Source organism: Coturnix japonica, chromosome 3 (genome assembly GCF_001577835.2).
Source record: "Coturnix japonica isolate 7356 chromosome 3, Coturnix japonica 2.1, whole genome shotgun sequence".
In the NCBI taxonomy this organism is placed as follows: domain Eukaryota; kingdom Metazoa; phylum Chordata; class Aves; order Galliformes; family Phasianidae; genus Coturnix; species Coturnix japonica.
Genome location: NC_029518.1, coordinates 100,200,341 through 100,226,433, shown reverse-complemented (window position 1 = coordinate 100,226,433; position 26,093 = coordinate 100,200,341). Strand labels below are relative to the sequence as shown.

The 26,093-nt window shown below is 52.9% G+C and overlaps 2 protein-coding genes and 1 long non-coding RNA gene across 5 annotated transcripts in view; 2 read left to right on the top strand and 1 right to left on the bottom strand.

The window, feature by feature from the left end:
• The window catches only part of TNFRSF21 (TNF receptor superfamily member 21), a 30,521-nt gene extending 18,565 nt beyond the window's left edge, over positions 1-11,956 (top strand). For all 3 annotated transcript variants that reach the window (XM_015859936.2, XM_032443567.1, XM_032443566.1), the window contains exons 4-7: positions 1,208-1,473; positions 7,265-7,318; positions 9,686-9,905; positions 10,816-11,956. In XM_015859936.2, the coding sequence (XP_015715422.1) occupies positions 1,208-1,473; positions 7,265-7,318; positions 9,686-9,905; positions 10,816-11,045 (770 nt within the window). In that variant the 3' untranslated portion in view covers positions 11,046-11,956. The remainder of the gene's footprint in view (positions 1-1,207; positions 1,474-7,264; positions 7,319-9,685; positions 9,906-10,815) is intronic.
• A 5,818-nt stretch (positions 11,957-17,774) lies between these two features.
• LOC116653111 lies at positions 17,775-18,126 on the bottom strand. The gene is made up of 2 exons (XR_004306477.1): positions 18,003-18,126; positions 17,775-17,860 (listed from the first exon to the last, which is right to left on the bottom strand). It is a non-coding gene; the product is annotated as an uncharacterized LOC116653111 (long non-coding RNA).
• A 7,270-nt stretch (positions 18,127-25,396) lies between these two features.
• The window catches only part of ADGRF5 (adhesion G protein-coupled receptor F5), a 33,089-nt gene continuing 32,392 nt past the window's right edge, over positions 25,397-26,093 (top strand). Inside the window, exon 1 of the mRNA XM_032443613.1 lies at positions 25,397-25,474. The gene's annotated coding sequence lies outside the window, so the exon portion shown is untranslated. The remainder of the gene's footprint in view (positions 25,475-26,093) is intronic.

Sequence of the window (26,093 nt, the reverse complement as noted above, 5' to 3'; positions counted from 1 at the left end):
GGAAAGGGTGGCTGGGCACTGGAACAGGTTGTAATGGAATGGAGGTGTCCTCATGCTTGGACACATGGGGCTTGGTGGTCATAATTGTATCATACAGCTGTAGCACAGCCTGTGTCACAAAGGCCCACAGTGCTCACCCAGTCCCAACCCCCTGCTGTGTGCAGGGTCACCAACCAGCAGCCCAGGCTGCCCAGAGCCACATCCAGCCTGGTTGTGTTCAGCTGATGACTGGATTAGATGATCTGGAAGGTCTTTTCCAACCTACGATTTAAATCCCATAGCAAATCTTCCATTCTTGCGACACTTGCCTGATGCCCCAGGTCTGCCTGGAAAATTGTTCTAAATATGGAAGTAGCTGCTGCGGGTGCTGTGTTATGAAAGCACCATTCATCTTGGTAGGGGAGCTTTGGTGACTCATCTTGTAATCAGCTTCCATTCAAAGTCGTAGCTGTGATGCAGGTGTGAGGGTGAGCCCATAGCAGTCCCCTGCCTGCAGCAGTGGCTGAACATCGGGGCTGTCTGTGCTCAGGGCTTGTAGGCAGCAGTCACTGTTCATTTTACAGTGCATGTGCCTCCATTGGACCAGCTGATGGATTTGCCCTGCTTTATGTGCATAGCAGGGGTTAATGCTTTTTGAACACATCATGGATTTTGACCTCAATTGCAGCCTTCCAGTCCCAAAAGGGAGTCTACAAAGAGGAGGGGAGTCAACTCTTTGAAAGGGCAGATACCAGCAGGACAAGGGGAAATGGTTTGGAGTTGAGGGAGGGCAGATTGAGGTTGGATGTCAGGGGAAGTTCTTTACTGTGAGAGTGGTGAGGTGCTGGAACAGCTGCCCAGAGAGGCTGTGGATGCCCCGTTCATCCCTGGAGGTGTTCAAGGCCAGGTTGGATGGGGCCCTGGGCAGCCTGGGCTGGTATCAGTGTGGAGGTTGGTGGCCCTGCCTGTGGTGGGGGGTTGGAGCTTCATGATCCTTGAGGTCGCTTCCAATTGGAACCATTCTATGATGATTCTGTGATGGGTGCTCTTGTCTGTAAAGCTCTTTGTGGCCTGGGTTCATAAGTGTTTCCATTTGGTAATATCTTAAAAAAACAAAAGCAAAGCTTGTTTACTTGAGAATGAGAAAAGCTTTGCTGGAGCTTTGGTTTGCATTTCCGGGAGGCTGTGAGTCTCCCTGTGCCTCACCTGTGGCTCTTCTACCCTGCAGGTATCGACATCCTGAAGCTGGTGGCGGCCCAGGTGGGGAGCCAATGGAAGGACATCTACCAGTTCCTGTGCAACGCCAGTGAGCGCGAGGTGGCCGCCTTCTCCAACGGCTACGCGGCCGACCACGAGCGGGCCTACGCCGCACTGCAGCACTGGACCATCCGCGGGCCTGAGGCCAGCCTGGCACAGCTGATCAGTGCACTGCGACAGCACCGCCGCAATGACGTGGTGGAAAAGATCCGCGGCCTGATGGAGGACACCACGGCGGTAAGGGCAGGCACAGCTCTGACGTGCCTCTTCCATTGGCTTGCTTTGTTGTGGTCAGTCTGGGTGTGTATGGAATCACAGCATGGCTTGGGCCGAAAAGGCCCACAGTGCTCATCCAGCTCCAACCCCCTGCTGTGTGCAGGGTCACCAACCAGCAGCCCAGGCTGCCCAGAGCCACATCCAGCCTGGCCTTGAATGCCTGCAGGGATGGGGCATCCACAGCCTCCTTGGGCAACCTGTGCCAGTGCGTCACCACCCTCTGGGGGAAAAACTTCCTCCTAAGACCCAACCTGAACCTCCCCTGTCTCAGTTTCAAACCATTCAGTGAGTACCATCCTCCTGAACTGTTCCCCTTCTGCAGCAGCTCTGGCCTTATAACAGACTTTCCCACATTTTTGGGAAATAAATCACTGCTGCAGAGTATCCCATGGCAGAGTCTTGGCTGATGGTATGTTTTGGGAACCCAGGTCAGCTGCCAGCCTTGGTGACCTTTTCAGATTGTTTTTAACACTTCTAACTTCAGATGTTTGTGTGCTTTTATTTTGGGGGGCTCTCATTCAATGGTGGCCTTCTGGAAGTGTTCCTAAATGTGGTGAATGGAGGAGATTCTTCTCAATGTGGAAGCCTCTGGGCAGTACATAGATTCAGGTGGGAAGGCCAGTGCAGGGCTCTTTCCCTCGAACCAGTTGGTGAAACACAGAATCACAGAGTGACCCGGGTTGGAAGGGACCTCAAGGATCATGAAGTTCCAACCCCCCTGCCTGGCAGGGCCACCAAACATACACATTTACTAGATCAGGTTGCCCAGGGCACCATCCAACCTGGCCTTGAACACTTCTAAGGATGAGGCACCATCTTGCTGGTGTGGAGCAGAGGGTTCCCAAACCCCTCACTGAGACAAGGCCATCCCAAATTGCCCCCTCTGTGCAGGGCTCTGTTCGCTTTGCAGTGCCATAAACCCTGCATGGTTTCCTGTTTTACTGGGATTTTTTTAAACCCCAGTTCCAAATCACAGACTCTGTGTTAGCAGAAGTTCTCAGCTTGCGTTGGGTTCAGCAGCCAAGTGCTTTATACTTAGTTTTGCTCAGCTCCTGGTATTTAAGCAGTATGTTGCTTCTTCCTTTTCCTTGTTGTAGGTTTTTGCTTGTGTTTTTTTAATTTTTTAAGATACAAATGCAAGCCTGTGACACAATTATAGTTAGGAAAAAAGGTAGAGAAAATTTGAGTCCTAAAAGTCTGTGGTATGTGTGAGTAAAGTTTCCAGCCCAGGCAATGTGCCAGGAGGACACGTCGTCCTTTGGTCTCCTCCAGCAGGTAGTAAACTCAGCTCTCCTGGTTACTGTTTTGAGTGTTACAGTAAAGTGCTGGGCTAGGACATCAGATAAAGCGTGGGGTTGGTTTGTTAGCACAGTGTCTGATTAGCAGACCTAGATTGTGCAGTGCTCAGTGCTCCTGAACATTGCTCTGCTCCAGCCAGGATTATCAGGTGCTCATTTTCAAACGGCCAAAAAATGAGGTTGGCAATTTTGGCAGCTGGGTTTATAAGGAACCTGCTGAGACTTCTGATGGCTGAGAAGCTTGCTTAGACATGTGCCCTGTGATCTGAAAACCCCGGGAGCTGATGTTTCAGGGAATAAGCAAGCCCAGGTCTTGTGGATACTTGTATTGAGGATTATCGGACCTTGTGGCTGTTCGGCAAGGTGCCTGCTTTAGTGGACATAGTGATATTGGGTTGGCAGTTGTAACAGATGATCTTGGTGGTCTTTTCCAACCTTGATGGTTCTATGATTGGAGACTTGGGCTGAAAAAACAGTCAGCCTCCCACGGGAAAACCTTACTGAAGGTGGGAATGGTGAAGAACCACGTGGGACATGCTGTGTGTGCTCCTGCAGCTCTGCATAATCTCAGTAGACAGAAGACCTTCAGCTTCTTTCTGAGAGGAAAACAAGTACATTCTCTGCTTTGCCTGCGTTGCCTATACAGAAAGTGGATTTTTTTTTCTGCTTTTTAAAATAAATTCACCTGGACCTGCAAGTTTTCCTCCCCTGTCTATCTGCTGGGACTTCTTTGTATGAGTCCGTAACGATCCACCATCCACGTGCCTGTTCCCAAAGGCATCAGACCGGTGATTGCACTGCAGCAGGGTGTGGGGTGCTGGAGCACCTCGGGGCTCAGATCCTGCAAGGTACTGCCTGCTGGAGCTTGTTTCCTTCAGTCAGGTTCTGCAGTTCGGTGTCGAAGGCCCTTGGGGCTGTTCCATTGCTGTGAGACACAGGAAGGAGGCAGAAAGCCATGGGAAATGTGTTGTGCAAGGGAGCCCGAAGCCCTGCGGCCTCACGCCTACAACTGAGCTGCATCGTGGCGGTCCCAACCTGGGCAGCTTATTGCTAAACACCAGCAGCAGACGTTGAGGTTTTGTTTGGGTTTGGTTTTAATTGCTCTGGTTTGAAAGCCTTTAATTAGCGCTAATCTGTTTGGCTCTTGTCTGTCCAAATGCAGCCCGGGTCGAGGCGGTTTCTCTCTGCACCCAACTGGTTTGATCTGAAGGAGTCGTGGCAGAAGTCGGTGCTGTATTGCATCCCTCCGGCAATGAGCCGTGCCGAAGCAGTATTGCCAAAAGCAGAGACATAAAAAGAGCTCGTTGGGTTGTGTTGTGGAGCGAGGGCTCTCATAAGCATTGCAAATAAATGCATGTGGCAACCATCGGGTTGATGCCAGCAGCACACACCGAGGGGTGTGATGGTATGAGAAACGGTGGGAAATTCCCATCCCTTGTGGAGAACAGCCATAGCAGGACAAGGGCAAGAAGAAAACACCAACACCCCCCAGCTGGCACCTAATAACACAGCTTTTGGACTGCAAATAATACCCTGAACCCAGCCGCCCACTGCCATCCCATTCTCTATTACATCACTGCCCCAGACCTTCTGTGTAGCTTCCAGCTCCAGTGTGTGCAGTGTGCAGAGCTGCTCTCCAGCAGTTCTCCGTGCCCACAGGAGCCTCTGGGGCTCTGACATAAATATTTACAGCCGCTGATAATGCAGGAAAAGCAAATTAATACAAAGCTGTGGATCGTTATGGTATGTGACAGGAAGGTTTTCCTTTTGGGAAAAAAGCTCTGCTGATTGCCTGACGGCTTTTTGAGCTACAAAAGATTACGGTGGTTTTACACCATGCTGCATGAATTTAGGTTAAAACTGGATTAGCCCTGTGAATCACTTTGCAGGTTTCTCCAGCATTCGCTGATCTGGAAAATAGGAAGAGCAGGCGGCTGTGGGAAGATGTTTGAGGCGTGCTGAGCTCCTGTGCAGGGCTCACAACAAATGTTTTCTCTTCCAACTCTTGTGGAAGGCTTTGCCAGATCTCTCCCCTTGGAGCTTGCTGGGGCAGGGGGATGGCTGTGGGGGCTCACCCTGTATTAGTGATGCCAATGGAAGCAGCGAATGGAAGGTGAGGAGAGAAAGGAGGAGCCTTTACTGCAGGTCCCAGCAAATTGCAGTTTTGAGGGTTAAAAGGGAAACATTTCCCATGGCACAGATACAGGGTGGGACTTTTAGGGGGTGAAGAGCATTTCAGGCAGCTCCTGAGCAGCATCCATGAGCTGTGCTGTGTTTGCTGCTGTCAGCTCTGCTCCGAGCCCTTATCTTTGTGTTTATAGCTTTCCTGTTCTCAGCTGAAGCATTCTGGGGGAGCTGCTGGAGGGAAGCAGACAGCCTTGCTTGAGATGTTCAGCAGCAAAGGAAATAAATTAACAGCGGGGAGGATGGCTGCAGCCCTGATTCCAGTGAGATTTAGGTCTGTGGCTCATTTCATCTTGCAGATAATCCTGTGAATCAGCAGATACGGCAGAAGAAAAGCCCAGTGTCAGGGATATATGGAGTTATAATCCATTCTGGGGGCTGCTGGGGGAGAAGAGGATGCGAAAGCTGAGGCAGTGGCAGTGCTAGTGCTGCTTGGTGCCTTCGCTTCCCTTTTCACAAGGCAAAGCCTCGGGTCAGGATGCTGCACAGCAGTGTTTGCTTCCAGCCTTAACTTTGGGTGGTTCTGGGTCCTGCAGATTTGCTTTGTTTCCTCTTTGTCACTGAGCTGGGGCCAATGAGTGGCCCAGAGCTGCGGTATGGAGCAGCCAGACGCTGGGGAGGAGCAGGGCAGGGTGGGTTTGCTGTGGCTGCTGGGCGGGTGTCTCTGGTTTCTGGTAGGTCTGCACTAAACCATGGGTTGGTTCTCAAGGAACCCACACTGCTCTGATGTAGGGTGGGGTCTGGGGGTGCTGTGTGGGGCCAGGCCCAGGGATCCCTTGGGGTTCTTTCCTACTCAGGATGTTCTATGAGTGTGGGTGTAAGGGTTTGCCATGAGACTGCTCGACTCCCTCAGCATTGGTGACCCAGCCAGTCGCCCCTGCTGTCACTGGTAATCCCACCCTGTCCCCCTGGGGAGCTGATGGGACGTGACAGCCTCACTTAATGGGAAATCTCCAGTGCTGGAAGAGCACAGAGCTGTTAATCTGGACAGATCTTAGCTATGTGCTACAGGGAGAGCATCCCCTGCACCACAGCACCACCAGCACGGTGTTCCTGCATGCTGCCATTTCTCCTCCCATCCCTTCCTCAGCGCCATATGGAGCTATAACAGACCTGGACACAGGGCTCCTGTCTGCCCGTGTTGCCTTTCAGCTGGGAATCTGGGCATCAGTGACCTCAGCACTAAATTTATCCCTTCCGGGCTGACAGGCAGCCACCCAACCTGCTCACCCCACCACGTCCCTCTGCGGAGGTTTCTCCTCCCACCGCAGCCCCTTGTGAGTTTTCTTTCATTAAAATAGCATCTGTTTCATCTGTGTTTGCGTTGGGCAGGAAAAACCCGACCTGACCCCAGCTGCTGCTGCAGGCTCCGTGCCCAGAGTCAGGCTGACCCAATAGCAAACTCTGGAGCTTCTGGGGCCTTTGCTGGGCAGGAGCGGCTCCAGCAGCATTGGAGGCCTGGTTCTCCCATGGTTGTGTGCATTCATCTCCTGAGGCTGCTGTCACTTAGAGATGGCAATCGTGAGCCCTGCAGAAGTTGCCTGGAACAAGCAAGAACAAGCGCATCCCTCCTCCTCAGCATTTCTTCTGAACGTCGATTCAGCAGGTTGATAAATGACCTGCAAGGGTTGTTTTGAACTGACACAGCCCCAGTTTGAGGTCTGTCTGTGCTCAAGCTGGCGCTTTTCTTTTAGTCGCAGTGGCTTTGCTGACAGCTGGTTGCAGTGGGAGGGATTGCTGGAAGTGTCACCTCTGAGACGTTTTGTTTTATTCTTTTTCCCCCAGAGGGTGGTGACGCACGGGCACATGTTGCCCAAGGAGGCTGTGGATGCCCCATCCCTGCAGGCATTCAAGGCCAGGCTGGATGTGGCTCTGGGCAGCCTGGGCTGCTGGTTGGTGACCCTGCACACAGCAGGGGGTTGGAGCTGGATGAGCACTGTGGGCCTTTGCAACACAGGACCTTCTGTGATTCTATGATATGATTCTTAATTCCTATGTCCAGTTCTCCCGGATGTGAACAGCATGGCTGCAGTTCCTCCCAGCTAGTCTTGTATTGTGATATGGTGAAATAAAGGCATACACTGAGCTGTGGCAAGCTTCTTGCTGCAGTGCAGTGCTTAACAACAGATCAAAGACCTGCAGAGCATCCCAGCAGGACAGAGCTGCACTTGGTTGCATCAGGCTGCTGGTGTGTCAGAGCCTTGCATGGCTCCCTGCCACTTATGTTGGCATTTGCCTCTCAGGACTAACAGCTCTCTCTGTCTGTGCAGGTGCAGATGCAGCCTCAGTGGCAAACGCAGGACTGCCCGACCGATGATGGAAAGGTGAGAAACGCGGCAGTGTGGGAGGGCAGAAGCTCTGCAGAGGGATTTAGTTCTTTTTGCAGCCAGGGCAGGGGCACGGCCGCCGTGGTTTCGCTTGAAATAGGGATTGCAGGGCTGGTTTCAGGCAGATGACTCATGGGCTCTGAATGGTTGTTTGTACGCCTGTTCACCGGCTTCACCTCAGAGCAACTTCTTACTTTCTCTGCCCTTTCAAAACCTTCATTCCCACTTGCTTTCCTCCTGCGGTTTAAACATTAACACATCGAGCATCCTGTTTGCTTTGCCTAATAAGCTCACAGGCGCTCAGCTATTTGGAAGGCTCCAGGCTCTGAGGACGCCTACAGACAAATAACCCCGGGTGCTTTTCTAACGTGCTTTAGCAGCTGTTTAATTAAACTCCAAATAACTCGCACGCTTCTGGGAAGTGTTTTGCCCTCTGCTGGGAAGGCAGGCTGGGGCTGGCGGCTTCCCCATGCCCTCTGTTTTGGGGGTGCTGAAGGGTCAGCTCTGTTTCAGAGATCAGGGCTTGGCTTTCCAGCTGGGTGTGAAATGAAATTGCAGAGGGGAGAAACAAACCTCTGGAGCCTGTTTGTTTTTAGGGGGAAATGGGAGCATATTGCAGCTTGGATTGCAGCCAGGGCAGCGTGTTCTCCCCACTAATGGCTGCAGCTCACCGATGCGCTGCGTCAGGGAGGGAGCTTGGAGGGAAGAATGCTGATTCTTTTAATTAAGAATTGAAGCTGACATTTATTTATAACGTGCCTATTGCACAGTGTGCCGAGCCAGAACAATTCCTCCCTGTGTATTTTCAACAGGGGGGAAAAGAGGGGAAAAAAGAATGCCCCATTGAAACACAACCCTTTTATTCCTCCACAAGCAGCCTGAAATGTTAATTTGATGTGAACAGGCACACAGCGGACACGAGTGTGGGTGGCGAATTCCTCGATGCAGACAAGGAGTGCGTGGGTACAGCCATGTCTGTGCCACCACGGCTCTGCCTCCCCTGCGTGGAGGTGGCTCTGCAGCTCCCTGCCTCTCATCCGTGCCTTGCTTTGTAATTCCTGGCATGAGTGGAAGCACAGATGGGCAGGAGTGATCAGGTGCAGGAGGAGAAAACGGGGCTGAGAGATGAATCTGGGAAGGGAGTTGCACATGAGAGGATGTGAGTGGAGCAAGGATGTGGAGTCTGGGTTGAAGTTAAATAGTCTGCATTCCTGGTGCAGCCTGGTGACCTGCAGAGGGGCACAGTGCTGGCCAGGGACATGGGAGCACTGTGCTGAGCCTCCTGTCTGCAGGGAACGGAGACCAGAATTACTGAGATTGAGGTATCCCCACCTCAAGAGAATGCTGAGATGCCAAGGGGCCACTAAGTGTTGGCTGTTGAAGCACATGAAGTGAGATATGGAGTATTGTGGAGTTGGAGGCTTCACATCTCCACTGAGGTGATGCTGCTTCCCAAAGTGGCACTTCTGGCTCTCCAAGCCTTTGTGGTTGTGGAGCCAAATGCAGTCTCCTGGTTTGCTTCGGGGCCGTGAGTGAGAGCTGAAGGTGCTGAGATGCTGTTGTGGTCAACCCCAGGCCCTGCTTGTCCTTCCTGACTAAGCAAAGTCAGGTGGGATGGGTTTCTCTATAACACGTTAATGGGGTGCTCACGAGTACAAGGGCCAGACAGGGCAAACAAATTATTAACTTGGAATGTGGCTCAGCATCCCAGCGAGGGAGGTGGGGGGATGTAAATCAGGAACAATGTGTCCCAACAGCCAAAATCCCAGTGATGCATGAGGAACCAGAGTCTGAGGCCACCAGAAGTGCTTTGGCATTAATACCATGTCAATGAGCATTGTCTGGGGATGTCACCAGGGGGGTGGAGCAATTCTTGGTTGAAAGCATGGAGCCAGGCTGTGCCTTGTTTTTAGGGAATGAGAGTTGTGGAGTAGTTTTAGGGCAGGGGACAACATGCTTGGGGTGCTTAGCCTCCAAGAACTCTGCTTTGGGCTTTAGTAACCCCTTCCCTGAGCAGGAGGAAGAGAAGCAAGTTAGTGTCAGTAACTGAGAAGGCATGTGCCACCCCAGTGCTGTGGTTGCTCCTGCTGGGAATGCAGGCTGCTGTGCCCCACCTGTGTGCTGTGCCGTGTGCTGTATGCCAAATGCTAGCACTGATGTCTGCCACAAGTCACCTCTGGGACTGGCGGGTCCCTAATGGGGCTCACTGAACACGGTGGGCTCTCACAGGTGTGGGCTCTCTTAGCTTCTTCTGGGGGTGGGCTGAAAGCTGCCGTGAAATCCCTTTGGGATGCAAGTGGTTTGGAGCACAAGTGCAGCACGTAGCATCCTCACCGCTTGACTTTCCCTTTGCTCCCCTTGCAGCTGGAAGGTGACAAACTGGCACTGCCTGTGAGCCCCAGCCCGCTCAGCCCAGTGCCTGCCCCCAGCACTAAACCACCCGAGGCGGCCGTCCTCACCGTGGAGCCCTCTCCTTCAGAGAAGAAATGCTTCTTTGTGGACGAGTCTGAGCCCCTCCTGCGGTGTGACTCCACCTCCAGCGGCTCCTCTGCGCTCAGCCGGACAGGCTCCTTTATTACCAAAGGTACCAAAATCAGCCCAGAGGGGTGGGGAGGGCAGCAGGAGGGCTGCAGCAGTACTCACAGTGGCCACGGCACAGCCCCTGCCATCAGCACACACACAGCTGGCCAGTGAGCACTGAGGGGGTGATGTCACTAAAGCAAATAACTGAGGAAAACCAGCTTTCCAGGATATGTTTATCACATGCTGAGTCAAGACCGGGAGTGTCCTTGGAGAGGGCTTCCAAGGGAAAACGCCTTTAAAGGGTTTTAACTCTTGGAGGTGTTGTCAGAAATGCATCATCCTTGGATGTCTGTGGGACCTCCTGGCTTTTGGTCCATGCGGGTGGGTTATTGCGTGAGATGAAAACAGAGAAATGCCATCTTGGATTGTCTGTGTTCACCTTTCACCCTCGGTCCCATTGCTGCACCATTCATCTTGAGATGTAAATCACCGTTAGTCAGCTCTGCCTTATGAGGGGGTTTAAGTTTCTGGCATTTAATTTGCTGTCTTGAATCTTCATTGTCTTCTGGTGAAGGTGAAACACTGAGCTCAAGCAACATAACCAATTTATGCCGTGGTGCAGAAATGAAGCCGACCCAATGAGAACAACTCAAAATAGCAGAATTTAGCTTTTTGGCTCCCCTCCCACCATCTCCTTCACTTCCAGTACTGCCCATTCAGCAGTTATTATTGCTGTGTATGCTCTAGCAGGATCCCAGCTTCGGTGCCTCTACAGCATTTCTGCAGCTCTGGTTTCTCTGTCTCCGTTCCTCAACACAGATTGCTGCTTTCTCTGGTTTCCCTTCATGGTGTGTCCCTCTCCTGAGCAGGTGTGGGGTTGGGCTGAGGTCTCTGGTGATGTTTCCTTGCAGGCACCCAGGAGGAGGCCTTCCAGGAGGCTTTTTTTAACCCCCTGCTCCTTTCTCCTACAGAAAAGAAGGACACAGTCTTGCGCCAGGTGCGCTTGGACCCTTGTGACCTGCAGCCCATCTTCGATGACATGCTGCACATCCTCAACCCCGAGGAGCTCCACGTGATCGAGGAGATCCCGCAGGCAGAGGACAAGCTGGACAGGCTGTTTGAGATCGCCGGAGTCAAGAGCCAGGAAGCCAGCCAGACACTCCTGGACTCTGTCTATAGCCACCTTCCTGATTTACTGTAGGCAATGGTCACCGCGCACTCTCCGAATATCTGCTAGAACTAGCTTGGCACTCGTTAAGATGACCGACAATGCACAGGCAGGTCTGCTGTAGAATACATGGCCAGTATTTTCTTTGAGGTTTCCCTGGTTTCTGGAGGGGGCGGTTTGCGAGCGTTGCACCTCTCAACCTTAACTCTGTTGCTCAGTTAAGTCTTTGCACCCTCTGCCCCCTTTGAAGTCTTTCTCTTGTTCCCATTCCAATTAGATCAGTTGATGCACTTTAAGATGCAGTGAGTGAACTAAAAGGCCACGAATGCAGTGTCACCTGTAGGCATCGAGTCCGGGGGTGCTCTGCAGCCCGTTTCAGTTCTGTCAAAGCCCTTGCTCCGAATGACTGTCGTCTGCTGCCTCCCTTCCGCCTGTGAGTGGGAAACGGTGAAACACACAAAGCCAATTGTTGCTGGTTACCTTAACGCACCTCAGCTTCCTCCCTGGTTGACCTTTTTTAATGTACTATCATAAAGCTCATGCTCATTGCTGAGATTTTACTAGCACGATTATTTATTGTATGGTTTTCACCTGGACAACGCGTTGTGCTCCTCTAAGCTAAAGCAGAAGCGGATGAACGGAAAGAAGAGGTTCAGTTCCACCAACCTTCGCGACAGTACGACCAAGCGAGGAGCATCTTGCCTGGCCTCAAAGAGGATGGCGGGTCGTGGCAGCACCAGGTCTGGACCTGGGGAGCCCCACTGGTGGTTCTGCTCTCTGTGTGCCGTAAGACTTCCTGAGCTATGCTTTTACACTCGTGTCTCTTGTTTTTTATACAGACATGGCCCATAGGTTAGGTTCTCCCAAGGCCCTGCCCAGCCTTGGATAGTCTCTTCAAATCACACTTCACTTTTTATTAAAAAGAAAAGAAGGGGGGGGGGGGAGGAGAAAAACAAAAACAAAAACAAACAAACAAACAAACAAAAAATCAAAAAAATGTGAATAATAAAAGTCAAAAAAAAAACACATAAAAAAACAACAAAAAAAGCTGCATCGTAAGAGGTCTGTCTGATTCTAATTGCAATTATTATGCTCCCGTAATGACCAGCCTGTACTATGCTCCAATGGGAAAATGGCGTTAGGGCGGCGCGTGCTGCCTTGTGGGAAGGGGTGGGAGTGGGGAAAAGGGGGAATGAACTGAGAAATTGCCTTCCAGTGTACTAATTTATTAATAAATACTAGGTGTTTGTTACTTGACCTGCCTCAGTGTTAACCTCCTTAACACCCTGCTTGGGGGCACTGAAGGACTGCAGTCAGTGGGGTTCTGTTTAGGGCCGTTTGTTGTTTCCCTGTATGATTGGCAGGTGGGACTGGAAGGTGTTTGGAGCAAGTTTGATGGTACTGAACTGGAAGGAGCTGCTGACTCAGAGCGTGGAGTGTGTTTGTGATGTCCTTCTCATTCTGCTTCCAAATGACAGCCCTTGTTGTTCTGCTGCACAAATGGAAGCCCCGGTGGGACACAGGCTTTATGATGCTGTCACTTTGTACACTGAGCTGCAGATCGTTTGCTGCTGTGCTTCCTTTCTGCCATCAGAAGTTGCTGTTAGGGGAGCGTATGTAGGCGCAGGATTCATCTCTGAGCGCAATGAAATATCTCCTATAGAAACAGCACAAAGCAGCAACAGTGCTGGGAGTGCTGGGCTGGGATTTGTCTCTGGGGGTGTTCAGGAGCCATGGAGACGTGGCACTGAGGGACGTGGTCTGTGCAGGTGGGTTGGGATCTGAGAGGCCTTTTCCAGCGCTAATAATTGCCCCTGGTTGTGAAGGAGGCACTGGGCTCTGTGGCTGCGATGCATGTTTGGTGCCATGCAAAGCAATGTCAGCATGGCTGCCTGCCCCACGTATGCCTGAGTGCTAAATGTGGCATTTCAGAGGCAGAGCTGCGTGCCACCCTGATGCCGAGGGGTTTTATCTCCGTGCTGGGAGCGGTTTGGAGCTGCTGATCAGCCTTGGGCGAGAATTGGCGAGGGAGGAGCAGCCACGCAGAGGGAAAGGCGTGTTAATGTACTCACTGATAGCTTTATGTAAGCACAAACCACCTGCTGCAGATAATCCGCAGCGGGTTCCTGCAGTGACTGCCTGGGCTGGCTGGAAAATGGGACGTGTGTCCTTTGCTGACGGTCCAGGTGCCAAAGCCACAGGCTGTACATGAAGGAATCATTGTGCCTCCCTGCTGGGGCACCACCACCCCATGTAACCCAACCTGTGCCATGTGGTGGGCTGGGACAGGACTGGGGCATCTCCAGCTCAGTGCACACCTGCAGCATTGCTCCCTCCTTGGCTTACACGGGGACGTTGGGCTTGTGCTGGCTCCCTCTGAGCTGTGACCTCCAAGCAGGCTTATGCTGCATGCATGAGCATTGCTATGCTCTCCCTCTCTCTATATATATATGAACAGACATGCATGAAAAATATTCGGTGTATCTGGGAGTGTTTGGGGGAGGTTCTGCGAGCAGCTGCACGCTGCTATTTCCTGCTGCTCGGGGCGTGGGAGCTGTGAGGAGCCGTGGATGCTGCCCACACCCAGCCTCTGTGTGTCCTGCTTAGAGAAAGTTACCCACGGGTGGGAACGTAGAGCAGGGGTGGGTCTGTGCCCTGCAGGCGTGAGGCCTCGGGCTGCTCCTGTCCTTGTGCGTGGCTGGAGGTGTTTGGGCAGCGCTCAGACCTGCGTGCTCCTGCTGTGAGCGGAATGGATGGAGCTATTGAGAACAAGGGGCTGGCAAGGCCAAGCTATGAACGCGTGGTCTGAAAGCTGCTTTGCCCTGCTTGCTCAGCCATGGGCGCAGTGTTTGTGTTCCCATACATTGTCCTCCTGCCCGCGGGGACAGCTGACACCATGGGGCTCTGGTGTGTCCCCCCGTGGCAGAGCTGTGCTGGTAACAAAGCCCTCTGTGCAGGGATCTTTCCTAATGTACTTTGCTCCTATGAATAGCACAAGGGAGAAGTTTCCAGGGCAACTAGAAGAGGAAAATGAAGGAGTGGAAGGAAAACGGTGATCATCTACGCATTCACCACAGTCGGTGGTGGCAGTGGCCTGGATGGTTTATCGGAGCAGCCCCTGGGATGGGGCTTCCCGCTCACCATGCCGCTATTTAGAGCTTTATGGTTTCCTTCTGAAGGCCAGTTTTGCCTTCCCAGCTTCCTGCCTTCCCTTATTTGATACAAGCCAGAAGGAGAGGGGAAAAAAATTATTGAGGGCAACAGCGTCCAACTGAGTGGGATCTGCTGGAGTGGGAGATGCCGGCAGCTGGGGCTGGGACTAAGGGCTGTTCCAGAGCTCACACAGATGGTTGCCTTTCTTTTCTACAGCCACAGCATGACTTCACCCACAAGGTGGTGACGCACTGGAACAGGTTGCCCAAGGAGGCTGTGGATGCCCCATCCCTGCAGGCATTCAAGGCCAGGCTGGATGTGGCTCTGGGCAGCCTGGGCTGCTGGTTGGTGACCCTGCACACAGCAGGGGGTTGGAGCTGGATGAGCACTGTGGGCCTTTGTGACACAGGCCATGCTGTGATTCTATGATTCACGGCTGAGCCGGGCAGGGGGCTCTGGCACCACATGGTCCCTCTGTGCTCCAGCGGGGCCACCCAGAGCAGCACCTGGCACCATGACCAGGGGCTCCAGCAGATCTCCAGGAGCACCAGGCTGACACTGAGTCTCTGAGAAGCTGAAATGTCCTCTGTGTATTCACTAAATGTATGTTGTGAGTTGAAATTCTCCCCACATATTCACCAAACACACGTGGGCAGTTGAGCCATCCCCATTGCTCAGCATGACCCAGATCTTCCTTCTGCTGCTCCACAGCTGGGTGCTGGCAGTGCCCGCTGCTGATGTCCCTATGCCCCAAGTGGTGCCATCAGTTGTGTCCTCTCACTGGCTTCTGCTCAGGGACACTGGATGTGGGTTTCATCAGGCTGCATGGAGACATCTTCACCTCTCGGCTGATGATATGTTTGTCATTTATCACTGCAAACATTGGCAGCTGGAGGGAGCTGCAGTGCAGGAGCCAGGCTGGTGCATCCCAGGAGGCATCTGAAGGTGAAACCAACCCAGGCTGACTCCTTCCTGTGTTCCTGCCCTGCTAAATGTCCTCTGCAGTGATCCTAAATCTGGGTCCTCCTCACTCAGCAGATTTGCTGGGACCATTTTCACATAACCTGCATAAAATCATTTGATCAGCCCTCATCCCAAACCTTCTCCAAAACAGGAAAGTGTGAGACAGCCAAACACATCCAATGTGGTTCTGTTGTTCTTCCGCCTACAGTCACTTACAATGAAGAGCTTTCATGCTGGGACAGAGAGCGACCCTCCCACCCTCAGGGCGCAGGGTGGGCACACAGGTTGTGGTTGGACCCCCAGAAGTGCCCTGCAGAGGCAGGAGCCGCTTGTTGTGAGCAGTTCTGCCAATTATGTGCTGAGCCAGCCACAGCCGCTGCCAAACGTGTGCCCTCTAAGCAGGTTGTTAGATCACGCTGGAGGAAATGGAGATGCACTTTTAGGTCCTCCTTAGCCCAAGGCTATGGCTCGGCAGGAGCCAGCCTGCCTCTTGTTCTGCTCTGGAAGCTTCTATCTCCATGTGGCCACAGAGCTGGCTTCAGTGCCAGGAGGGGAAAATTCCCTTTTTATTGCTGGGAACATCATCGTTCCGCAGCTCGCCTTGTCAGTAACCTCACAATGCCTTGTGTCCGAGCCAAAGGACTCAGTGTTACTGTAAAAACCTGCGTGTTCTATTTTCTTCCTTTCTTCTCCAGTACTGTGTTGGGGAGGGGTTGAAGTTGGCCTTTAGGACTTAGAAGCCATGAGTTAGACCAAGAGGAGTCCCCTGCTGGGTGTAAGGAGGAACGTTTTCTTGTTTGAGTGCAGAGGTTGCAAAGAGAGATGGATCCATCTCCATCCCTGGGGGGGTTCAACACACGACCACACAGAGCCCTGAGCAGCCCCACCTGCCCCAGAGCTGGCACTGCTTGTGCTGGGAACACCCACAGCCCTTCCCACTCCCTATGGGCCATCCCATTCTCTCTTTGCTTTCCCTGTATAGTACAGTGCCATCCAGAGTGCTCTGCTAGAAACATGGACTATGCTCTGCAGGAAACACAGCAGTGCAATCAGTGCAACACAGAGCCAGGATCTGCCCAGCTCCTCGGGGCCCACAAATAAAGCAGAGTGCAGGTAGGCAGCGAGGAGACTGAGCAGGAGATGAGCAGCTGTGCCTGAGATGCTTATGGAAGGTGGCTGCTGAAGCAGAGGTTTCCTACCATGGCTTGGATGGCACAACCATCCTGCTCACAGCATTGCTCCAGCAAAGGAAATCCCACGTCTGCCCTGGGAAACCACCCACAGGAAAGGCAGAATATTACTGTTCTTGTTTTTGGAGCTGAGAACCAAGCTCATGTATCACTGATCATCCAAGGAAGGGTCCTCGTGGATGTGGTGATGGCGTGGTCCCAGGCACAGTGCTGGAGCTCCCTCTGTCGTGGCTCATCCCCACACCCAGCTGGGCCATGGCCACTGCCCCGGGGTGACCAGGGGGGGCTGGAGGGTGACATTCAGCTGAAGGCTGGACCCATGGAGCGCAGCAGAGCAGCCACGTGCCCTGGATTACCTGCAGGTGAGTGGTGGGCACCCAAGTGCTGAGCTCCAGTAAGTGCTGCTCCCACACCCAGGGTTCCATTCATTAATGTGCTCAATGAACCAGCTGCTGAGCCTGCAATGACCCGACCCAAGGAGCATCCCAGGGCCCCCCATCTTGCTCCCAGCCACCCCAAGCAAGAGGACGGCGCAGCTCCAGGCCCCCAGCAGGGCTGCCCCATCCAAACCCTTCTGGGGAAAGGCAGGAGAAAGGTCCTTAAGGACTGACTGCACCAGTCCTGCCTCTCTTTCCCAGGGCTCTCAGATCAATAGTTTATGTAACAGGCTGAGTCAGGATTTGCTGCCTGGGATAAAGCTGCGTGCAGGTTTCTGCAGGGCAGGCCTTGCATCTTCCATGGTCCCACAAACAGGGACACCAATCTAACACACACGTCATGATCTCCCTCCTGCAGTGACAGCAAGTGGGGGTGATGGTCAGGTAGCTGTACCCCTCAGCTGTACCTTGGGACAGTAACCAGCAACGTGCAGGGCTGATGTGTGAGGTCTGGGAGGAGGGGAGGCGTCTTTAGCTGGAGTGAAGCAGTGAGAGCAATAGGCAACGAGTCCTATTAATCTCCCTTATGCTGAGCCTGTTCTGCCTGCCCACTCAGCAGCTGCCCCCCAGGCAACCTTCCAGCTATGGGGCAGTGCAGGAAGCCCTGCTGGAGCGGCTGAGGGGAATCTGTGTGCTGTCAGTCCCCCGAAATGACCCCTCCTGGAAAACAAGTTGCACAATTAGCACTGCAGCATCAAGGCACGCTGACACAGCACTGCTAATTATAGAGCTGAGGCTCAAGGAAGCGCTGCACCGTTAGCACTTCTTGGGCAGGGCTGTCAGTGTGTGCTGCAGGGTCAGAGCTGCTCCTGGAGAATGGAGGGCACAGCAAGAGGCCGTGGGGACCGGCTGTGTGATGGCAGGGAAATGCAGCATTCAAGGCCAGGCTGGATGTGGCTCTGGGCAGCCTGGGCTGCTGGTTGGTGACCCTGCACACAGCAGGGGGTTGGAGCTGGATTGTTGTTCCTGGTCTCTGTGCTTCCATCAGGAGAGAAGGGAATGGCCTGAGTACAACCTGCTGCTGTGTGTAACCTCCATCATTGAGCCAGAAGCATCTCACAACCATCCATCTCTGAATGCACAGCTATCTTCTTACAGGGGAGACCTTTAAGATAAAAAGAAATGAATACGTTCATGTTCAGATCACAGCAACCAGCAATTGTCCTTTGCTTGATGGTTTTGGAGGGTTGCTGCCACATTAAAATCCTCCCTAACATCATCCTCAGCACTGAGCCCCCGCAGCTCACCATGGTCCTTGTTCTGTGGGTAACATCTGTGACCACTGAGCTCCCGCTGTGGGTCAGGGCCAGTCCTCACAGCCCAGCCTGTGCGGGGCAGGGAACCGAGGCCAGAACCCTCCCAACTCCAAGGGTTCACAGAACCACAGAATTGTGATGTGGTTCTGTGATTCCACCACCTGATGTCACTGCCTGACCTGGCAGCTGGGTGTGTGGGTGTCAGTGAGCTCCAAACAAAGTGGTCACATCCACATCCGCGGTGTTTGGTGGGTGCAGGCAAAGCATTAAAGATGCCACTTAGGGAGGAATTTCCCAGCTACAGAAGTTAATAGCATTAAAGCCTCCACTCGGCTCCCCACAAACGTGGCTTTAAGCTGCAAATCTCTTTGAGACTCATAATTCAATCCTATTTGGAAACAAGTTCCTTAGATTTAGAGCAATGAATATTTAAAGTTGAGCAGCTGAACCTTTTTCAATTTCTGAGACTGTTGGTGGATGAAAAACTGACCATGAGCCAGCAGTGTGCTCCTGAAGCTCAGAAAGCCAATGGGATCCTGGGCTCCATCAGCAGAGGGGTGGCCAGCAGGGACAGGGAGCTGATTGTCCCTGTCTGCTCTGCCCTTGTGAGGCCCCATCTGCAGAACTGTGTCCAGGTGTGCAGACCCCAATACAAGAAGGACAGGGAGCTGTTGGAGAGGATGCAGAGGAGGCCACAAAGATGCTCAGAGGGCTGCAGCACCTCCACGACAAAGACAGGCTGAGGGAGCTGGGCTTGTTCAGCATGGAGAAGAGAAGGCTGCGGGGTGACCTCAGTGCAGCCTGCCAGGACCTGAAGGAGCCTACAGACAGGAGGGGAGTCAACTCTGTGAAAGGGCAGATAACAGCAGGACAAGGGGAAATGGATTGGAGTTGAAGGAGGGAAGATTGAGGTTGGATGTCAGGGGGAATTTCTTTATTGTGAGAGTGGTGAGGTGCTGGAACAGCTGCCCAGAGAGGCTGTGGATGCCCCGTCCATCCCTGGAGCTGTTCAAGGCCAGGTTGGATGGGGCCCTGGGCAGCCTGGGCTGGTATTCCAACCCAACCCATTCTGTGATTCTGTGACTTGATGGCAGCTGGGAGCCAGAAGTTCCTGTTCTGTAGGTCTGCCATTCCCACCATCTCTTGTTTCTTCAGTTCATCTGTGAAGGATCCACTTTTCCAAGCAACCTTGCAGGGCTTCCTACACATGGAGCATTGCAGCACACAGTGGTTGTGCCCTGGGAAGCACACAGTCACACTGCATGCACAGCACTGCTCATGGGGCTGCCTCCCACTGAATCATATCGTGTATGACAGAACCATAGAATGGCCTGCGTTGAAAAGGACCACAATGATCATCAAGTTTCAGCCCCCTGCTGTGTGCAGGGTCACCAACCAGCCGCCCAGATTTTCCCTTGGCACAGAATAATGCAGGAAAATGGTGGGCCCTGACTATGTGGGATGGGATTTCCTGTGTGCTGGGTCTGGCAATGTCTGATTGTATTCCCTTGTGTCTTTCTGCTGGCACTTGTTCCCAGGTCCATGGCATATAACACATGATAGGAAAAGGGGGAATGGTTTGAAACTGAGACAGGAAAGGTTTAGGTTGGATCTGAGGAGGAAGTTTTTCCCCCAGAGGGTGGTGACGCACTGGCACAGGTTGCCCAAGGAGGCTGTGGATGCCCCATCCCTGCAGGCATTCAAGGCCAGGCTGGATGTGGCTCTGGGCAGCCTGGGCTGCTGNCCCAAGGAGGCTGTGGATGCCCCATCCCTGCAGGCATTCAAGGCCAGGCTGGATGTGGCTCTGGGCAGCCTGGGCTGCTGGTTGGTGACCCTGCAGGGGGTTCCATATCCTCCAAAACCTCATCCACTGCTTCTTACACCCACCTTCACGCTCAGCTCAGGACAGTGCTGCCTACATGTGACCTGTACAAGTCAGGAGATCACAAAGCTCCCTCGTGGCCCCACCTGGTGGCCTGCATCACCACGTAGGGTTGAATGAGAATGAAGTAACACCTTGCAGCATCTTCACCTCCACCTTCAGTGCTTCCATTTGGGGTCAGCCCTGCTCTGCAGGACCACTAACGGGAGAGGCACACACCATTTCCAAGGAGGAGATCACAGATTGTGGAAGCAAAGTTGAGATGGGAGAGCAGCCAGCTGGAATGGGCTGCCCTGGGGGGTGGTGGGTCAGCAGACCTGGGGGTGTTCCAGGACACTGAGGGACAGTGGGAAGTGCTGGTGGGTGCACAGCTGGACTGGATGAGCTCAGGGGTCTCTGCCAACCCTGTGATTCCTGGGTGCTTTATGGAGTGCCTTCATCTGCTCACTGTGCACAGGGGATGCGCGGTGCCTCACAGTGCATCCAGTGAGGATGGGGAAAGGAGAAATCAGTGTAAGGAGGGGAAAGGCTGATGGTGGAAAACAGAAGGGTGAAAGATGGAGGAGAAATAGAAGAGAGCCTCTGCAGGAACTACAGCAGAGCTCAGCCATAGGATGGCACACGTCCCTCTGGGCTCATTAACCACTAATGGAATCGATGGGCAGAATCTGTTGTGCTCTTAAGGAGCTTATGGGGAAATGAAGAAATAAGGTGGGAAGAATCTCAAACCCTATAAACATCTTTTCTTTCTCCTGAACGCTCGATGCCCGATTCCCCGCGCAGAGCTGAGCTTCTGGGGTCTTCTTCCCCCCTGGTCTTACTGGTCTGAAACACACAGGGCGCAGCCGGGGGCATTTCGAATGGCAGCAGCGCACCCAGCGGCAGTGCTCGCTGCTCAGCGCTGGGTGGCAGGCTGTCCCCAGGCAGGAGCCGGCAGACGGGAGCAGATACAGGGTCAGTCTTATTACGGAGGAAGAAGTTACTTGTCCCCAGTGGGAGGTGGGACGAAGGACACGGGATTAGTGCGGGGCCTGCGGTGAAATGAGGGGAGCCGGACCATGGAGACTGACCTCATAAGGCCCAGTCTGCAGTGCTGCGTCCAGACTTGGGACCCCCAGCACAGGAGGGATGTGGGGCTGTGGGAGCGGGGCCAGGGGAGAGCCAGGAGGATGCTGAGAGGGCTGGAGCAGCTCTCTATGGAGAAAGGCTGAGGGAGCTGGGGGTGTTCAACCTGGGGAAGGCTCCTAGAAGACTTTATTTCAGCCTCTCTGTCCTGGACACAGTGCTGGAGCCTGGGCGTGCTGCCTGTGGCACTAAGTGGCACTAAGTGGCACTAAGTGGCGTGCTGCCTTCCCCTCAGCTCAGCCGAGAGCAGACCCGATCATGAAGCCAATTTGCATCCAGATCTATATGAAGTCATTAAGAAGTGCCAGACATGAGAGTGAAACTGGATGAAAGCTCCACCGGTGGGAACAATGAAAGGAAATCCCAGTGCTCGAGCTCCAGTTGGCCTCAACAGAGAGGAATTCAATTAAGGCCGGCTTTGATTTGTTTAGTTGGGAGCAGAAGCAGCTGACGGGTTGTTGGACGTTTCTTTGGCTCTGAATCATCCCTAAATACCGCAGGTTGCTGTAAGCAGGTTGGAGCCAACACACCGTCCCCAGCCCACCAGCAGCCGCCAGCTGGGGAGCAGAGAAGGCAGAACCAGCCCTCAGAGATGCAGAGCAGACACGAGCTGCTCCCGGGGCTCTGTAGGAGAAAGCCCTACAGACTTTGGCTGCCTCGGGTCCGTGCTTCCCCCAACAGCCGGCTGTGCTGTGAGCCCCCCCTGCACACAGCTCTGCAGCTACAGATGCAGCTTCTCACCTCAGCAGTTTGATCCAGCAGTCGCCTCCCTGGGGGCCCTGAGATAAGGACGGCCCCCCGCCGTGCCCAGGAGATGATTGGGCATCCTGTGTTACTTATTACCTTCCTGTTCTCATTTTCTTCCTTTGAGCAAACGCTATCTGTTAAATCAGGCGATTCATCCTGTGCCAACACACGGGACAAGCAGTGCCCCGCTTGGTTTCCGTGTGCCAGGTTTTGGCTGGGGGCTGAAAATGGCTCTGAGCAGCCCCCACATCCCAGCTCACCCCCAGACACTGCCTTTAAATCCCATTCACTGCTGGACGGAGCAGTGCCCAACCTTTGGGCTGTCGGCCTGGGCCACGCAGTGAGGACAGCTGTTGTCTTGGGCTGCATGTAAAACATCACAGAGTTATGGCACGTAACTGACACAACTGGTTTTATTCTTTGGTTTTATTCTTTTTATGTGTGTCCACTAAAACACAGGGGGAAAAAAGAGGGCAACAAAAGCGTAAAAGCCAGAGGAAATCACCGCTGTGAGTGCAATGGGGATGGCAGCACTGACACGCAGAGCTGCCTCGCCTGCACAGCGAAGCAGAAACACCCTGAGCCCATGGCACAGCTGTGCTGCTGGTAAACACGGGCACCTGCTCTGCCCCTCACTGCTTGCAGGGCTCACGGGGCAGCAGCAGAATGCAGCGGGGAGCAGAGGGGCTGCTCAGAGGGAGCCCCATCCCCAGCAGGAAGCCGTCCCATGGGAGGACAGGGGGCATCTTCTCATCTGCTGAAGCTGAATGTGAAATGTGCAGCCCCACAAAGGAGGAATGAAGTGGTTGAAATGGATTTGTCCTTCACCTCTTAGGAAGCCAATTGGGTGCTGTGCCTGAGCTCACATTACAGATGTGTGTGCAAGGCTCTCACTTGTCTCTGCTCCTCTGTGTAAAGGTTCTCTGCTTGTCTGTGCAAAGCACGGGCTCATTGGCAGGACTGAGTAGAGCTCCTCTCTAATTAAAATACTTAATGGGAGGAGATATAGATTTTCTGCTATCCCCTTCAAGCAGGGCAATCCCTTGGCTGTGGGCTCACCAGACTTCCTCCCATCTCCTGTACATGACACATGAGTGTGTGAACAGAGCTCATCTCTCCCCCTGCCCTTGTCCATGTCCTGCCCCCATCCCCTGCCCTGTGACCCCCCAAGTGCTCAGCCAGCTCCACAGCACTTGGCAAAGACTTCATTTAACACTAAATAAATACAGCATTCTTGGAAGCACTTCCCTTTGAGATGAGCAGGCTGGATGAAAGGCTTCCCCGGCTCTTCCAGCCTCAAGATTTATTTTCTTGCTCAACGAATCAGCGCTGCTGGACGGCCATGCTGCAGGTTTTCCTTCCTGCTTCTATCATGTCTGTTTATCAGAAATTATCACCTGTTTACCCGAGATAAGGCAAACAGTTTGCTCATCTGAGGCCCTTCAGAGACACCCTACAAACATCCTTTGTAGTCTGAACCGGACAGGCAGCATCCTACAGCCCCATGCGGGTGCACAGCTCACACTTGTTGGGTTTGATGGCGCTGTGAGTGAGATCAGTGTGTGGCTCCAAGTAGAAGCGATGTGGAAGCAGCTCCGTGCTTGGTGGGAGCATCTGGCCAACTTCAGAGCTTGGAACAAAAGGAGAAAGCAAAACCTGCTCTCCCCAGAAAGCAGAGGGGAAAGGCACCTCTCCCTCCCGAGCTGGACTTTGGGCCATGGGCGCACTGTGGCCACACACACAGATCTCCACATTACCCCATGGCACCTCTCTTTTTCTTCTGCTGGATGTGAGTAACCAGTGATCCTGCACTGCTCCCTCTGCTTAAAAAGCACATCTTTGCTGGGGCAGAGGAACACTGCGGTCTGTGGGGTGATGGCGCATCTCTCTCCGCATTCCTTGCTGGGGTGAGGGTAGGGCCAATGCTTTCAAGTGCAGACTAGTCACAAGGAATTTATCTTGCCAGCTTCCCTTTCGTAACAGGAAGTGAACCCGACAAACAATAATTGTAGGAAATGTACAACTGACCCAGGCAAAGGTAGAAAGTTTGCTCTCAATCATCACTGTGTGCGGATGGGACAAGGAGAAAAGGCAGAGCTGAATAACTGTGGGTTTTCTTCATGGACGTTGATTTTATTTTATTTTTTAATGATGAGTGTTGTTTTGTCACAAAAGCAGCTGGCTCTCTTGCTGCTTGGGAACCTTGACCAGCAACATCAGTGCCGCCAGGGAATCCCATATGGGTCCTAGGGCATCCCAGAGCCCTGCAAGGGAGCCAAAGCATCTTAAACCCCTGTGGTCCAATTTTGGACACCAGGGATCACAGAATCACAGAACCATAGAACGGCCTGGGTTGCAAAGGCCCACAGTGCTCATCCAGCTCCAACCCCCTGCTGTGTGCAGGGTCACCAACCAGCAGCCCAGGCTGCCCAGAGCCACATCCTTGATCCCCTTCTCTCCCACCCTTGCAAACTAAGGAATTCTGCTGTTGAAACCATGTGAAACTGGGGTGAGGGGAGCAACAGGTTGAACATTTGCTGTCCTTTTTGTTCAGCTGGAACTCGTGAGGAGCCCAAACCCATGCCCAGCATCAGCTGAGAACACTGATTGCACATGCTAACCTGAGAGCAGTGGCTGTTTTCACGTACACAGTCCTCTGTTGATATTTCTTCCCATTTCCATTCCAACAATTAAGAAAGAGCCCTCATTGTGCTGCTGTAATAAAAGGGCCAGGTGTGCTGGTTAATAAACAGACAAACCTATTTCACCCATAAATGTCCTTTTTAGGACTCTGATGGCTCTGTGCCATCCTGCCCCGTGTTCCCCATTTTCCTTTGGAAGGCTTTTGGGACCTGCAGAAAGAGTTTCTCTCCACATCTGTTTTACATGGGACGTATTTCTGCATCAGGCCACAATCCCATAGATTTCTGGGCCATTTCTAGAGCAGAGCTCTGAATGTCTAATGGGAGAAAACAAGTTTGGCAGAGATCACAGCATACACATGGAGCCCATGGGCTTCCCTTTGGCCAGGGGCAGCCTGTCATCCTCAGTGATGCCACTGAGCTCGGGTAACATCTGCACCTTGCCACAGCCAAACTCCTCAGGATAGGACCCCTAGAAATCTTCTAAGTTGAACAGAGGGCAACCCCAGTAAGAACTGAGATCGGTAGAGGCTGTGAGTGCTGGACTATAGGCTTAGGCACTGTCTGCTCAGGCATTTTGGCAACATAACAAGATTATGGATAACAGACAGGGAACCTGGGGCATGAAGGGGAACTAAGTATTCACACTTCTATGGGCAATAAGTTTTGCCTACAGAGTTTCCTACACTGAAAAGCACAGGGACTTTCCAGTAAAAGCTCCTTGTGTGACACAACAGCACACACCCATGGCCCGTTTTTCCTACCAATATGTGTGCAGCCTCAGCACATCCAGGAAATGCTGATGGGTCTGTGCCACCGTGCTGGTCTCACCCAAACCTCTTCAGGTTCTGCCTGTGGTTACTCAGCAGCACCTACATCAGTTCTGCATGGGTGGCAAAGATGCCAAGCTTAACCCGTAGAATCAGACCAGTATGACTGCATGCCACAAGGGCATTTTTTGAGCTGGCAGATGAGAGCCCAAACGAAGCCCAGCTGTGGTCTTGGATCTGGGGACCTTCACTGCAAATCTGGCATTTGAATCTACTCCTTCAGCTTCTGACACCAAGGTGAGAGTTTTCTTTGCAAAGGTTTTTCTTTGGCTACTTAAATCTCTCCTAATCTCTCTCCTCCTCCCCCCAACCCTTACCAAAAAATGGTATCCCAAAATATCAAGGTATTTCTGCAATACAGCTACATCTCTATGCGCCTCAATGCTCCCAGTCATCATTCCCCACATATCACAGTAAGGGCAGGTGTTGTCACAGCTCTATAAGTTCTTTCCTTCCTTCCTTGGATTTAGTTTGTCTCTGTGCAGAGTCATGTCTGCAGTGGTGTGGCTGTGTGGCCTGGGATCAGACTGGCAGGAAAAAGCTGACTGATTAAAAACTGGAGATGTCTCAATGGAGATCACCCTTGGCTAAGGAGGCACATGTAAGGTTTGCCCTTGGCTGCAGTCTGAGCCATGTGGTTCATCTGCCTGCACTCAGCCCTGTACCTTGCTAATCCCAACACCAGCTCATTGACTTGACCCTACAGCTTGATCTTGGGCTTGCACCTTTGTTGTGTGCTTGTCTTGTGATGAGACTGTGGCCAAACCTGGTCACTGTCACCAGCCCTGCTCTGCTTTCCTGGCTCAGCCGCCTCTGGTCTGTGCCCATCACTGAGGTCAGTGCCCTACTGGGCTTG